The sequence below is a fragment of the Dermochelys coriacea genome, chromosome 10 (assembly GCF_009764565.3).
Source record: "Dermochelys coriacea isolate rDerCor1 chromosome 10, rDerCor1.pri.v4, whole genome shotgun sequence".
Classification (NCBI taxonomy): domain Eukaryota; kingdom Metazoa; phylum Chordata; order Testudines; family Dermochelyidae; genus Dermochelys; species Dermochelys coriacea.
This window is the reverse complement of record NC_050077.1, coordinates 23,318,340-23,334,645: the sequence shown is the minus strand read 5'-3', so window position 1 is coordinate 23,334,645 and position 16,306 is coordinate 23,318,340. Positions and strand designations below refer to the sequence as shown.

The following is a 16,306-nucleotide window of genomic DNA, read 5'->3' as shown; positions in this document are numbered from 1 at the left end:
AGACTGTTCTCAATGTATGTGTCTGTCACGGAGGTCACGGATTCTGTGACTTTCCATGACCTCTGTAACTTCTGCAGTGGCTAGTGCTGGCTCAGGGGCTGCCCGAGCCAGGAAGCCCCTGGGCCAGCAGCAGCAATTTGGGTATGTGGGAGAGCGCTAAGGGCTATGGGAAGAAGTGCTTACCTCGGCACAGAGGGTCTCCCCAGCTCCCACCAGCACGTCCCTGCAGCTCCCATTGGAGGGGGAGGAGGGGCCATAGGGCTCCACGCACTGCCCATGGTGTAGGCGCCACCCTCGCAGCTCCCATTGGTTGCAGTTCCTGGCCAGTGGGAGCTGCAGAGCCGGCGCTTGTGGTGGGAGCAGCGTGCAGCGTCCCCTTGGCTGCCCCTCCCCCTAGGAGCTGCAGGAACATGGGGAGCTGGGTAGGGAGGCTGCCAATCCTGCCAACCCTCCCTCACCCCAGCACCAGCGGGGTCCCAGGCCGTACACCGCCATCTGGCCCCGCTTTCCCAGCACCAGCGGGGTTCCCGGGCCAACCCCCCAGCACCTGCAGCACCCCTGGACTGCCCTACCACAGCACCCCCAGCCCAAGTCATGGACAGGTCACAGGCTGTGAATTTTTGTTTATTGCCTATGACCTGTCCGTGACTTTTAATAAAAGTACCCGTGACTAAAACATAGCCTTCCTCATAAGGAATTAGACTTTGTTACTCTGGCAATAACTGCTCACACACCAATAGTCTACTGTCTCCTTTGGACAATGTTATTCTATCCCTTCCCTATTTTGCTTTTGTATTCCACACCCACTGCTAGTAGCCAGTTTCCAGAACAATTTCCTCACTGACCATTGTTTTTTTAAATAACCAATGTAATTATAAATACAGCTTTGGGACAGCAAAAAAAATTCTTTATGGATACAAAATTCTGGCATTGCTTTATCCAGTGTTTAGGAAGTGGAATCTACTGATATAAATGAATCCCTCCTATTGTGCTAGGAATGCTGACAATTATTGCTTCAGAACATATCCAGCATCTTGGAAATGTGCTGTGCCAAAACCCCCCACCAATAATAAAAAATTAATAGTTGTTAGTGCTAGAAATCCTGCTGTTAGAATCTTGAAAAATTAGATGGGTGTAGCAAAAGACATGGAGGTGGATAACCTGTAGATAAATTACCTTTGAAGAAAGTTCAGCTGTGCTGGGGAAGTATTGAAGAAGGAAGGGGACATTCTGTAGGGCTTTTATATTCAGTTCTTCACTAGAGGAAAGAAACACATTGTTTGGACAAAAATATTTCTAAAACTACCCAGGAGTCACTGGAACACAACACTCAAAAGGGTCCAAACCACTGCTGGAATACATGGGTGCAACTGCGTAGACCTCTGAATCTACCAGTCTTGTGAATTATGAATTGCACTTAATAGACTTGTTCAAGGCAAAAGAAATGAAATGGCAAATTCTCTATGGAAGATGTGCATTCCAAGGAAGTCCAATATATAGGAATATGAATTTTTTCGAATGTATCACATGCGCATCACTGATTTAAACATAGGACTTGTACTAGGGAATATGGGGCTATTCATGCATTCAGTCATTGTTTCCCGATGAAAATTTGCTATGATCAGAATTCTAGCTAAATGTGAACGAGTTCTTAGTGCAAAGGTCCCTGGCTGGAATATACTGAAATACATGTGTAATATTCCAGAATTTCAAGAGCCAAAATAATACATCTCTTAGACCCCTTAAAAAGCTCAGAAGTTTGTGCATTAGTCTTTCCAAGTCCTTTCTATTATGATATTTTCTATCTAATCCTTCTGAAGTGAATCACTTTTCTATTAAATCTTTCTTAGAACATCCTTGAAAAGTTTTAGAAGAATTCTGGAAATAAACACCGTAAATACCACAAGTGCTATGCATCGGAGTTCCCCCAAATTAAAAGAATCAGGAAGTCTTCACAATTTTTACTGAGTTTTAACTGTGCTGAAGTGACTTTAATGGGAGTTAAAACACATGCTTAGAGTTAAGGCACGGGGTTAAGAACTTTGCTGGGTCAGAGCCTCAGTCGTCTGGTCCCCGCCAAAGCAATATAGTGGCAAAACTCCATGGAAATGCTGCCTTTCTCCTGTCTGGGGAAGTAAGGAAGTGGAGATTTCTTGCAGAGGGATTCTATTCTCCATGCCACAGTTTCTTCATAGAAATGTGGGAGGAGGAGGCAGACGGTCAAGAGGCCAGCACAAAACATGCATCTACTTTCCCAAGCCCCTGTGTTTGGAGCAGGCTAAGGGAACAGCAGACCATGCCTGCTAAATTTTCCCCATCACCAGCAGTTAGGGACTGATACCACTCTTCAGCCCTGCATACATTTCCCTGAGCTAACAGCCTGTTTACTAGGGCTGTGTATTTTATTTAAGGATTTATTATCCACTTCATTAGTATTTGGGCCATTTAATAAGGCCTTAACTGTATTTCTGTGATCTCACCATCCAAGTCAATCTTTACAATTACCGAAATCACCCTCTCACCTTTGCTGTTCATTTTTCACATTGATGGTGACTGAGAGGTTTGTATTTGGTTCACAGGTCAACTTCATAGAGCCTTCAATTTCACTTGCAGTCAGGACTTCGAGGAACGCTATCTGGGGAGTAAGCAGAAAGACAGCAAACAGAATGTGTAAAGGGCAGTATCTCACCGTAAGGCTCTCTGGTACAAAGGTAGTCTCTAGTCTCTACAAAGCTAGTGTTGGAGCTGCTAACTCAAGCAAAGCCCAATGCAAAGTGTCCCATTATACAACACACAGTAAAACATGTAGGGTCTTTTAGCTCTTCACAATAAGTTATATGGGTTGTGTGCCCCTTGCAATGTTCCTCAGAGTTGCCCAAGTCATGATGTTGCTTTAATGTATCTTAAAGTGCTGGGCAAAGAAGTAAAGAGCTGACCAGTGGATGACAATTCTGCTTTGTGGCAGCTTTCAAGGTTTCAACGTTTGTTTTCATTCCATGAACAAACCTTCTGAATGATTTAATGAAAGTGGGAGTGTGTGTCAGTCAGTCTCACTCAATGTAGCTGGGTGATCAGAGCACTGGCCTTGGGAGGTGGGAAGCCCATGTTCAAATTGTTGCTGTCTGATTCAGCACAAATGTTTTCATGCTAAATCAGACAGAGCAAAGACTTGAACCTGCATCTTCCACAAAAAGTTTATGGAAACTGACAGCTCTACAAAGTGTCTCTGTTTTAGCAAAGCTGCATATTTGTTGAATCAGCTCTGCTGCTCACATTTGATGATTTAATAGTTGGTGACTTTTAAACTGAGCTATAGAGGAGCATCGGGAGACTTAAATAATATTAAATGGTATTTCCTGCCTTAGCAGTTATAAAGCTGACTTACATATTTCTGAACATATTTCTTACATATTTAGAAGTAGACTCCCCAATTTTCCACCTGGATCCCTTGATTATTATAGTTAATCATACTAAAACAGACAATGAAGGCTTAACTCCCTTAACCTCATTTATACCAAACTCCGATTCACTCCAGAGCTGTACTGCATTAATACTGTGTCCATGGACACCGGTTAACATAAATGTATCCATAGGATTTACATGCTTATAGACTTATTGGGAGATACCTCATTTAGAGCTTGATTCTACAAGATGTTTAATTGTCCCTCATGGTACTGAGTAACCTCAAGTCAGCATGTCTGATGCATGCTGAGTCAGCAGGAGCTGAGGGCACTTAGCTCGTCGCTGGAGTGCTCAGTAATTCAGAGTTAACCCATGCTTCCTACATGCATAAAGCACTGGAGTCAGCGTTTTCTCATGGAGACTTTTAGAGGATAAGACGTTACAATAAAAGATCTCAAGGTGGGAAAAGCGAGAGGGTAGTTCCTGTCCTCTTTAGTAAGATGTTGGCATTAAATACTTAATACTAATTTCAACATTGACAATATGAGGATCTAATATGGATCTAATATTTATTTTAAGAAGAATGTACCTTAATCTACATTCTGTCTCCTAGCTACACATTATCTCATCTCAGGTAGGAGGCTACATCAGGAGCTTACTAGTGCTGCTTCTATGTGTTACCCAACAGAAGATGAGGAGACATTCTAACCAGTACCCTTCCCAAGAGATGAATGTGTGCAGTTTTTTGCTGACTCTGGTAGGTGGCTTGGAAGCTTGAAAATATTGCTTGAATAGTAAATTGCTTGAGTATGGTGAGAGGTAGTGAAACGTGCGGCAGTCATTGCATCTGGTCAAACGTCCCTGTTAAAAAGTTACAAAACCAAACTTAAACCAAAACACAGTGATTCTATATCAGGGTTGTGTGAAAAAGCTATTTTCAGTAAAGTCTTTCTGGTTTGCTAAGAATCTGTTCACATTAGAAAATGTGATCACCACGGCTTATTGTAAATCTGCTCCTTTCTGAAGTGCATGTTTAACCACGTAAGAACAGAAATTTATACTAGCTACTGGATTTACTTGGAAGTGGACTGTTAGCTCTGCATGATATTTATTTATATTAAATAAATATTTGGATATTCTGAGCCAAGACCTGCTCTCACCTACACCATTCTAAATCTGGAGTACTGCCACTGATGTTACAATGGATTCATGCCAGTGTAACTAAAATTAAAATTATTATCCATGGTAACTCAATACACTCCTCTAATCAAAGCACAGAAAGCTATCTATCTATGTTTTATTACCTTACTCATGAAGGGAAGTCCCAGATGCTTGAGAACAGTTATTGAATGTTTTACCTCTACTATCAGTTCAAATGTATCATACAATTCAAAGTCAGTAACAACATCCATATTCAGAGTTATATATTTGTCATCATATTGAATTTCAAAGGTTGTCTTGGCTTTGTTTGCTAAAAGCAATGAAGATAACATTAATCATGCCATTTTAATGCGCTTCATCCCATTCAGTGCAGGCTTATACAAAACTGAAAGTGCCAGTGAATATGCACCTTTCGAGTAAAGCCATAAAACATCAGACACTCTAGAATGGCATGGGCTGTGGTCTTAGGTTTGTTGAGCCCAAACACTGGGTTCTTTAATTGCATTTGTATATATTAAGCAAGGATCTAGCAAAGAACTTAGAAGTTATACACAATCTTAAGTATGAGAGTGGTCTCATAGGAGTCAATGTGCTTTGCAAGATCAGGGCTTTATTGTCTGTCAATATACATGGTTTTTATAGTACTCAGCATACTGGTATAGTTTCCTTTAGCAAATAAGACCTGTTTTGAGGTCATATGCTCCCCTCTATTACAAATAGAGATCATAATATTTCAAATGAAATTTTTTTGTTCTTTTTCCCCCTTCCACTCCCACTTTTTCACTAGCAAAATGGGAAAAGGACATAAAAGGAGGAGGGAAAACAGGAGGGGGAAAAGGGGGGAACCTGAAACCCAGAAACATTTTAGAGAAGCAGGCAAAAATGTGGAGAGGCATGGAATATGCTAGCTTGTGATCCAGTTAGTGGCTGGCTCAATGAGAGTGAGCCTTATTAACAGCTAATGGAAACACACCTTTTGATTTAAGTAGTAGGGCTTTAGCTATTGGTATTGAAAGTATTGGTTTGGTCCCTGCTGATCTCCATGACACCTCTGCTTACATGACTGTGGGTTCCTTACATTACCTAAATGTGACCATTCTTCCATTTGGGCACAGAAGACACTTATTGCAGTGGGAGATAGGAAGTAAAGATGGAGATAAAGTCTACAACCTCTAGTGGCATGCAGCTGTGGTGGCTCCTTCAGTGTTGATGTTTGGAGGGTAGCCACTGTGACAAGTGGCTCTGCCTGCACCTAAGCAAATTCACAGGCCAAGCCATGTGGTGGTGGTGAGGTTTATGGTTGCCATGGAGACTATTATAGCCCTTCATACACAACTGCTGGCCAATTCACCTAGGTCAAGCCTGCTCTTGGTGCAGGGACCAGGTTTAGACCAGTGGTGCCAACTGAGGGGGCTCGGGAAGGGTGTGGGGGGGGAGTTTGTGCCACCTCTGCCCCTAGGCTTTTGCCTTGCTCAAAGTTCCATAGGCCACAGAGCCAGAGGCCAGTGGTACCTGGCACACAAGGTTGCAACGCCACTCAAATTTGGCCTGGCCACTCCTTCATCCAGATGAGGAGCTGCTGGGCCAAATGGTGTTGGCAACCTGGCAGAAAGGAAATCTGTTCTTATACAGCAGCGCACAGGGGAGTCTGCCAAGAATTCGACTCCTAGCAGCACCGGCTCATGCCCTGTGTGAGCAAGAGAGGGGGAGACTCCTTGGCCGAGGGAGACCCGGGATCCCTGTGGAAAGAAGGGTGGGGGGGAGATGAGCAGGAACCAGCAAATGAAACAGCCCTTTTATTTTATCTAAGCATTATGAGGCAAATGTTAGCGATGGTGCGTGGCCTGAATAACTGAGCTGTGTGCTCAGGAGTTCCATATGGGCTTGAGGGAAGAAACCTTTCCCTCCACCTACGCTCTGTTGCCAGGACTGCAGCAGTGTGTGCTCCAATGGAGTCTCTGTCATCCCTATTGACAAATAAACCCTGCACTGTAAATCCCTTTGGACCTGCTGCACACAGTGGTTGGTTTCTGCACCTTGTGTGGGGGCTCCCAGTCCTACCCTCCCACACTGCAAACAGCAGAACTGCATTGGTTCCCTACGGTTAGGGCCCTCCTACTAAACCTCAAATGGAAATCTCATCACTATTGGATACACTTCTATTTTGGGGGAGTAGGGAGAAATTCATGCTGCAAGTGGTGTTTGGTGGATCTGAGGGTTTTTTTGGTTGGGTTTTTTTTTTTTTTTGATATGCAACAGATGACGATGGGCAAGCCATTAACCAGTTTGATCATTAATTGATCAATGTTTGCCTTGTATTTCAGTTCTTCTCATTGTTACGTAAAGGGAAAGAATGTATGTGATGGAGACATATGTGCAATAGTTTGACTGCTTAAAAAAAAAAAACCTAGAGACTCATCTTTCACGGTATTAATGATTCCAGAACTGCTGAATTGTTTTCAGCATAGATAGCTAAAATAGCCTGTAAAAGCTGGTTGGAAGCTGAAGGCAAAATTATACCTGAAGCAATTTGTGGTAGAGTGAGTGCCCTCTTGGGGTTGGGGCTCTGACCTGGGACTCAGGAGATGTGGGTTCAATGCCCAGCACTGCCACAGAGTCTCAGTGTGACCTTGGCAAGTTATTTTCCCTTGGTGCCCCTCATTTCCCCATCTATAACACGGCAATAATGCTAACCTTTCTCCCGCACTTTATCAATCTTGTCTAATTCAATTGTGAGCTCTTGGGGTAGAGACTGGTGTTTTGCACTATATTTGTACAGCATCTAGCACAATGGGGCCCTGACCTCAACTGGAATACAAAAAATAATAGATCTAACTCATCTCATGCCATACACATTTTTAAGTGCCACCATTTTTATTGGAGAAAGGAAATACTGTGACTTTTTAGACAGTATCGGTGGCACACAGAGAATCAACTTGCAAAGAATTACACAAAAAGTAGTAATGAACACAAAGTCCTGTTGCATAAAAAGACTACAAAAAACCCAGCATCCTACCTAGTTTCTGTAACACAAGAGTCAGATTGGTCGCCTTAGGGTAGCCAAATGTCAGTAGTGCCTCACTGTTATGTACATTTTGACAGAAAATTTCCATTTGCTGGCCAGTGTAACGAGAGTTAACTGTGTATGTGACTGATGTTCGTCCAGCCATAATTTGCACACGTCTCTCTTGAGTGGAATTTAATATTTGAAGGGACACAACCATCTGATAAAAGATATGTATATGTACTGAAAACAGACATTCAAAAACAATATCCTGGCCTGTTCCTTTTCAGAGAAGGACAGCAGAAGGAAAAGTTACTTTTATCTACAATTGTTACTGAAATCGACCCATAAATAGCAGAGCTTTAACCCATTCATTCGTTATCTATTAACATTTCTAGTATCAAATAGATCCATTGGAATGAACTGCAATTTAACTTGAGTTTAATCAATTGTAGGAATCAATTTTATGTCACATATTTTTTAAGTTACACCTTATCCCATAAAAAGTTGAAAATATATCTAAGATTATACAATAAACCATTGAGGTGTGCACACACACAGTTTAGAAGACAGGAGGATTTTTCTCTTAATTCCATGAGGGGACATTTAAGGAAATATTTCCCTATAAAGTACACAATTCCCATTAAAATCATGGGAACTGTGTCTCACTGAGCAATGCAATGCTCTGAAAATCTCTCTCTTCAGGACTTGCATTGCATTTTAAATGCCTGATCATCACATGCTCTATACTATCAAAGATCAAAATGGAATAGACTGGTTCACAAATCACCAAATTCATCCTTAAAGCTCATATTTTGGCCTTACTTAGATTGTAAACTTTTGGGGGCAGATCCCATCTTTACATTCTGTGGGTGCACAGTGCCTAGCACAGCAAGGTTCTGGTCCATGTCTGGAGCTTCTTGGTGCTACTGGATTACAAATAATAAATAATAATTCATCAAACTATTTTAAAATGAAAAATACCTGGATCGATGCTGAGACTCCAAGTTGCATCAGCCATGGCCAATTGTGCTGGAAATTCCCAGTCAAGTCAGTTCTTGCCTCAGTCTTTTGGATTTGTCCTCCCAGAACCATCAGGTAAGAACCATAGAGTGTTTGGATACTGAAACTCTTGCTATCTTTCAGGTCAATGGTAGCCTGTTCGTGATAATATCAATGATATGAAAAAGGGCGAGTTTACCAAAGTTAGAGCTCTCATTAGTCAGGATTCCCTTTTCAGTTCAGGATGTATCTTTGAGATGAGGTGTAAAAGAGAAGTCCCAGGAGCTTGTGGGTCATTAAGGATTACATGACACTTTTAGAAAGGGAAAGTTAACTTTGGTTTTCAGCATGAAATTCCAATCTGGGTAATTACATTCTGGTTACCTCAGTGTTCCCAGCCTCCATCATCTCTAGACACTTTGTTTCTTCTCCCCTTGTTTTTCTGTTCAGTGTTGTTAAACACATGGTACCCTGTTACTCTGCACTAGCTCTTTGTTTGATCTCAGGTGCAATTCAAGGTAATGTTGACATTGATTTATAAAGCCCTAGCAGGTTTGGGGCCCTGCTACTTGAGCGTTTGCCCCTCTCCTTGTGCATCAACACAAGAGGGGAATTCAGCTCACACATCCTCATTCTTAGTCACTGATTGCCCGGGTGCTGGCATAGTGGAGGGCCATTGGCTCTGGAATTCACTTTCTCCCTGAGAGAGCCCAAATCTCAGGGTGTAAGGCAAAACAAGTCTTGCCTGAGGTGGCCCCTTCATTTCCCTTGTTCCTTTCAGCTTAGTTAATAGAATCAACATTAAAACCGTGCATTGACATTTACCCACACATTTCTGTATTGTTTTGCAAATGTCTGTGCATGTGCCCAGAGACCTACTGTGTGAAAGAAATTTTAAAAAATAAATAAGGAAATAAATTTCTCCTGCATTTTCAATTCCATCAGCTGTTCTCCTTCCCATCCTAAAATGCTGCATTGCTACATGCTGTTAAACAAGTTGTTGTGTTTCAACCCAGAGGTGGCCTTAATTTGGAGATGGATTCTTGTGTATAATGTGTGATGGGCTTTGAGGGGAAAGGCATTATGTACATGTCATATTACTAAATAGAAGCGTATTACCATAGTGAGGCCAGGACAGCTAATTGCAATTATTGCTTATTAATTAGTACATTATGAATTTTTAAAAAGCATAAGGTGTGATGTTTACAAACAAAAAATTTAATTCTATTTTCCAGAGATGTAGCGTACTATAAGTGAACAGCACACCTTTCATTTGTCTGTCTAGGTTAAAAAGCCAGTAGTACCAGACAAACTTTTATTGGGTGTCTGCGATGATCGAGCTACTATTGGGAAGAAGCATTAAACTGTTTTCAGCTTCTGCTTCCTATCCCATAAACAGGGCGTGTGGTTCTTGCCTTTTACTTCCAACCCCCCTAAGGGAACCTGGTGTTCTGCAAATACATTTCAAGCTTCAAAGCCACATTTCCCAAGTATGTATGTGGCACGCCCTCCTCCCCTCAGGCCGCTTTATTGCAGAAGAGTAGTTAGAGATATTTGGAAAGCCACACATTTTTTCCTGTCTCTGCAGTTTAACCCAGGCATTTATTCGTAAGCTTTTACCCTAACCTCTTCCATGCAGCTATGGTGTTAATCGGCAGCTGGTGCCATCTCACGGGTCTCTATCTCACAAAAGATTCTCAAGTGTTTAATTTCATTAGGCCATTTCAGCGACATATTGTTGAAACAGAAAAGCCCAAAACCATATGAATAAAACCCGGTCCAGTTCTATATATTGCATTTCTGAAGTGGCTCACGGCATGTTGAGAACCTGGGGACCGTGTGGTCACACCTCGCCAGTGTGCTGCATGGGGCGGTATATGACGCTTTGGAGCAGAGCTGCACCATTATCTCAGATGGTGTGCACAGGAGCAGCAGCAGGTAAGGGGCATGTGAGGGAGGAAACCTAAATGCTGACAGTTTTAAAAGGAAGCAGGGCAGGCTGCTTCAGTTTTTCACAAGACAGAAAGGGAGAAAATAAAGACAAGTGCAAAGTGCTTCACTGAGGAAGGAAACATCAGTTGCATAACTGCCAAATGAGGAATAACTGAGTAGGCAGAAGTACTGCTGAAAAGGGATCTGGGGGCTGTAGTGGATCACAAATTGAATACGAGTCAACAATGTGATGCAGTGGCAAAAAAGTCAAACATCATTCTGGGGTGTATGGACAGGAGTGTTGTATGCAAGACACAGGAGGAAATTGTCCTCTTTTACTCAGTACTGGTGAGGCCTCACCTGGAATACTGTATCCAGTTCTGGGCACCACATTTTAAGAAAGATGTAGACAAATTGGGGAGAGTCCATAGGAGAGCAACCAAAATGATAAAAGTTTTACAAAAGTTGACCTATGAGAAAAGGTTAAAAAACCTGGGCATGTTTAGTCTTCAGAAAGAAGTCTGAGGAGAGATCAGATAACAGTCTTCCAGTGTGTTAAGGGCTGTTATAAAGAGGACTGTGATTAATTGTTCGCCATGTCCACTGAAGGCTGGGCAAGAAATAATGGGCTTCATGTGCAGCAAGAGAGATTTAGGTTAGATATTGGGAAAATCTTTCCAACTATAAGGGTAGTTAAGCTCTGGAATAGGCCTCCAAAAGAGGTTGTGGAGGTTAAGAACAGGTTGGACAAACACCTGTCACGGATGGCCTAGGTTTACTTGGTCCTGCCTCAGAGCAAGGGGCTGGACTACATGATCTCCTGAGGTCCCTTCTAGCTCCACATTTCTGTGATTCTATGAAAAGGAAAGTGGAGCAGGCCCTGAGCAGCTGGGCTCTTAACAAGCTAGAAGCCTCCTTTGCCTCCTGTGGAAAGTATATTGGTCCAGCCTACTCCCTTGGGACTTTCCCTTTTCTGTCTTGGGGAGCAAGGTCAACTCCTGGACTCCTCGCTTCTGAGATTTGGAAGCAAAGAGCAGAGGCCCAGAGCTGCTGGAGCAGCAGTGGAGCTCTGCAGATAGGTTAGGGCCAGCCTAAATTAATTGTCTTTGGGTTAAGAGGTGGGGGGCAGGCAACCTAACTGGAAGCAGCCTGAGACCATCCCTGCTCTCTGGAAAATCTCATCCCACAAGAATCTTGGTTTATTTAATTCATATGGTGAGAAAGAGAAGGTTCCCCACCTTGTGCAGTAACTGAGGTTCTTCGAGATGCATGTCCCTATGGGTGCTCCACTTCAGGTTTCGGTGCGTCCCGACGCCATCTATCAGAGATTTACAGTAGCAGTGTCCGCGTGTGCGCAGTAGGTGTCTCATGGTGCCATTGGTGCTGCATTCTAGCACGCATACAACCCAGTCCCTCCAGTTCCTTCTCTACCGCAGAGTCCTTACTGAGAATTCTGAAGTAAAGGGGAGAAGGGTGGGTAGTGGAGAACCCACAGGGATGCACATCTCGAAGAACCTCAGTTACTGCACAAGGTGAGGAACCTTTTCTTCTTTGCATGCTGTCCTTATGGGTGCTCCATTTCAGGTGACTGTAGAGCAGTGCCCCATAGAAGGCAAGGAGGGACATCAGGTTCATTTGAGTCTTAAAGGTAAGTATGGTTAAGCCAACTATGGTGTTAGCCCAGGAGTCTTGAGTAATTGCATAGTGCTCAGTGAATGTGTGGACAGAGGCCACCCTGCAAATCTCTAATATTGGAACATTATTTAGGAACGCTATCAAGGTTGAAACTGAGCATGCAGAATGAGCTTGGTTGTGTGCAGGCAGGTCAGTGTTTCGGATACGATAGTATTGTTGAATGCATGTGGCGAACCATTTTGACAGTCTCTGAGTGGAATGCTGGGCATGTTTTAAAATGGAATGCTCGGTAGTAGAAACAAAAAGTCTGGGAGATTTTTGGAAAGGTTTGGTTTGGTTCTTTCCAAGTGAAAAGCTAATGCACGCCTAATGTCCAATGTATGCAAAGCGGTCACTCTTGGAGTCCCATGAGGCTTAGGATAGAATGTGGGAAGGTGGATTGGTTGATTCATATGAAAGGATGATGTGACCATTGGTAGAAGTTTTGGGTGTGGTCGTAGCATGACCTTGTCTTTGAAGAATAATGTGTAGGGAGGATCGGCGATGAGAGCCCCTATCTCACTTATCCATCTGGCAGAAGTAATAACGACCAACAAGGCCACTTTCATGGAAAAATGAGGAGGGAACAGGTGGCTAGTGATTCAAATGGTAAGGCATTGCAATATCAGACTGAGGTCCCAGGCTGGAGTAGGTTGGCAAACCTCTGGGTAAATGTTCTGGAGTCCCGCAAGGATGTGTTTAGTAATGGGGTGTGCGAAGATCTAGGTCCTGTCATTCTCATGATGGAATGCTGTAATGGCCACAAGATGGACTTTGATCGAGCTCATTGCTAAACCTGAGCATTTCCGCTCCAGTAGGTAATGGTGTAGTGGAGGCCACCAAGTATTTTTCTTGACACCAGGAAAAGAATCTCTTCCATTTTTGAAAATAAGTATTACACGTGTTCACTTTCCTGTTTAGTAATACATGTTTGACTTGTTCCGAGCAGGCTAATTCGCCATGATGGAACCATGCAGGAGTCATGCTTGTAGATGAAGTTTCTCTGGATTTGGGTGAAGAGTGTGACCGTTGTCCAGGGACAGCAGGTCCAAGCGGTAAGGGAAAGTTCGAGGGGCGCAAATCGCCATGCACAGCAGGTAAGGGTACCATGCTTGTTTGGGTCACGTCGGGACTATCAGGATGACCTTGTCTATACATATCTCATGTATCACACAGGAAATGAGGAAATCGGGGGTATGCATACTTAGTTGTGCATCCCATGTGATGAGGAAGGCATCCCCCAGTGATCATGGTCCCATTCCTGCTATCGAGCAGAACATTGCGCATTTGTGGTTTGTTGGGGATCTGAACAAGTCAATGAGGGGAATGCCCCACCGGTGAAATATGGATTACAGGACTCCCGTTCATTTCCCATTCGTAGTCCGAAGAGAAGTACCTGCTCAGTATGTCCGCCATCAAATTCTGACAGCTGGGAAGGTAGGAGGCCGAAATGTTTATGTTATGGTGTATGCACCAGGTCCACAGTTTCATGGCTTCGAAGCATAGTGAGTGTGATTCAGCACCCCCTTGATGACTGATGCAAAACATGCAGGCAATGTTGTTGGTCATTATGCAGATTGTTTCATTCCTTATGTGTGGTAGAAAATGTCTGCAGGCATTGCATACCACACAACTCTAGTAAATTGATGTGCAAATGAGTCTCCACAGGAGACCACTTGCCTTAAGCCATGTGTTGATGCATATGGGCTCCCTAGCTTATCAGCGAGGCGTCCATTATGATTATTATTGATGGGGGGGTCCTGTTGGAATGGGATGCCCAGGCATATATTTTCTGGTCTTGTCCACCAGAGTAGAGAGTCCAAGACAGAGTTGTACTGTAAATTGTTTGTATAGGCTGTGCTTGCTGGGTATGTATACCAAACTCAACCAGCGCAGTAGGCTACGCATATGTAGTCTTGCATGTCGTACCACAAACATTGTGACTACCATGTGTCCTAACAGTTGTAGGACAGTATGAGCTGGAATTTGGGGGCTTACTCTGACTTCCAAGATGAGGTTTGTCAGCGTTATGAATCTGTTCAGAGGTAGGGATGCCTTGGCCTCAATGGCGTTGAGATGTGCCCAGATGAAGTCCAGTTGCTGAACAGGGATTAGAGTAGTTTTTCGTTCATTTATCTGTAGCCCTAGATCCCTGAATAGTGTGATCATCATCTGAACTGTGTCCAGTGCTTCTTGTTGAGTTGGACCTTTGAGAAGGCAATCGTCCAAGTATGGGAAAAACATTATCCCTTGTTTGCATAGATGTGCCACTACTACTGCTAGAGTTTTGGAGAAGACAACGCAATGGACAGGTTGAATGGTCATACCCTGTACTGGAAATGGTCATGTCCTACTGTGAATCGCAGGAATTTCCTGTGAGTGGGGCATATGGTAATATGGAAATAAGCATCTTGGAGGTCGAGGGCAGAAAACCAGTCATCCTTGGGCATTATTCTTCCAGAGGAGATCCCAGTCACACCAGGCTCTCGCCTTCGGGTTCTTACAGTGGGTGCATTTTTGTGGTATACGTGCGTCCCCGAGACAATGAATGCCCGTCAGAAACAGGCATTGCTTCACGGCAGGAGCTGCATCACTTAAAGCCTGGGGCGCCACGAATCTCTGATGGTTAACCAACCCCGGTGCGGGGAAACTACGTGAAGGGTAAAATCGGAAGAAGTAACAAAAAAAAATCTTTAAATAAAACTAACACTAACGATAACTTTCTAACTCACTCACTCACTCACTATTTAAACTACTATTTCTAAAGGTATGGGAAGAATGGTGAACACTGCCCCAAGAACTCTGTCTTCAGCCAAGGATGGTTGAGAAGGAACTGGAGAGGTCAGGTCATGTGCATACTAGATGCGGCACCAACGGCACCGTGAGATATCTACCACGCATGTGTGACACTGCTATCATAAATCTCCAATTGACGGTGCCAGGACACACTGAGACCTGAAGTGGAGCACCTACAGCGACAGGACTCAAAAAACAGCAACAGATTTATAATCTGCCCATTATGGCATAACATGCAAAACCCAAGTGTTCGACCATTTTTCACACAGTCAACTGGCTTGTGTCACACACTGGTGGCAGGTTTGAAGACTGCCAGGTATATTTGTATACAGACTACAAATGTCTTAGTACATTAAATGTCACAACTGGTACAACAAATAACTGTTAAAACTTTGCACACTTTGTGATCAGTGCTGGGACCACAACATGTATGCTCATGAGGTAGTGCCCAAGTGTGGGAAATAGCAGAAGGCTCAAAATTAGGTTTTGGAGGACAGGAACAATAGCTGTTCTCTAGGACAAATGGATTAAAGGCAGGGAAGGTTCTCAAGAGCAGCACGGCAGCTGGCTGGGACAGAAACTAAGGAAGGAACAGTAGCCTGGGAGTGATTATGGAAATAGAAAGGGGAAGATGAGTTGGAGGGATGGAGGGAAAGAGATCAGCTCAGATGCTTTAATGTGGAGGCAGGAAAAAGCCAAGAAGTTACCAAGCATAAGATTAAGTAGCTAAAATGTTGGAAACAATCTATGCTACCTGCAGCTCCTGGGGCCTATTTGTCTGTGGTACCAAATTGCTACTCATGCTAATTTAACTTTGTTGAACTGGGACATTAAATAAAGCAGTATTGTACAGCTGCTCTGAAATCTCCAGTGTTGTTGTTTCCTCCAGAAGGGATAATACGGTAATAAAAACATAAGAAGGAGAGAACAAGAGCAGTACATCAAGATGGAGAAGCATTCCATCATGTTCTAGCAATAATGACTCCTAGTTTTTCATATGTAGTAGCGGCTGCACACAGTAACATCTACAATCCTTTCTTTGCCATTACAGTTCTGCTGTATTCCTTTTGCTTCCCTCATAGCCAATTACTGTCTGGATGTGTGCCACTTCTGTTACCATACAAACCAAAGGACAACATACCTGCAACTCAATCCTGTCTTCTATTCTCAGTGCCTTCAGCGCCTCTACATTATGTGTGAGCTTGTAGTTAATAGACACATGGTCCAGCTTCCGAATAAAGCTCAATTTTTCTGTAATCTGTTTTGTCAGCACAAAATATGTTATCACCTGTATGTAGTGCATCTTCAGTATAAACTACATAGTGACCAATCATA

General features: G+C 43.3%; 1 protein-coding gene across 4 annotated transcripts in view; it reads right to left on the bottom strand.

The window, feature by feature from the left end:
• Positions 1 to 16,306, bottom strand: part of LOC119862732 — a 165,502-nt gene that overhangs the window by 29,593 nt on the left and 119,603 nt on the right. For 2 of the 4 annotated variants that reach the window (XM_043493431.1, XM_043493430.1), the window contains exons 48-53: positions 16,113 to 16,229; positions 8,552 to 8,725; positions 7,580 to 7,787; positions 4,707 to 4,873; positions 2,523 to 2,635; positions 1,177 to 1,258 (exon numbers count right to left, since the gene is read on the bottom strand). In XM_043493431.1, coding sequence (XP_043349366.1) covers positions 1,177 to 1,258; positions 2,523 to 2,635; positions 4,707 to 4,873; positions 7,580 to 7,787; positions 8,552 to 8,725; positions 16,113 to 16,229 — 861 coding nt within the window. The remainder of the gene's footprint in view (positions 1 to 1,176; positions 1,259 to 2,522; positions 2,636 to 4,706; positions 4,874 to 7,579; positions 7,788 to 8,551; positions 8,726 to 16,112; positions 16,230 to 16,306) is intronic. The other 2 variants (XM_038419951.2, XM_043493432.1) reach the window with 1 other exon arrangement.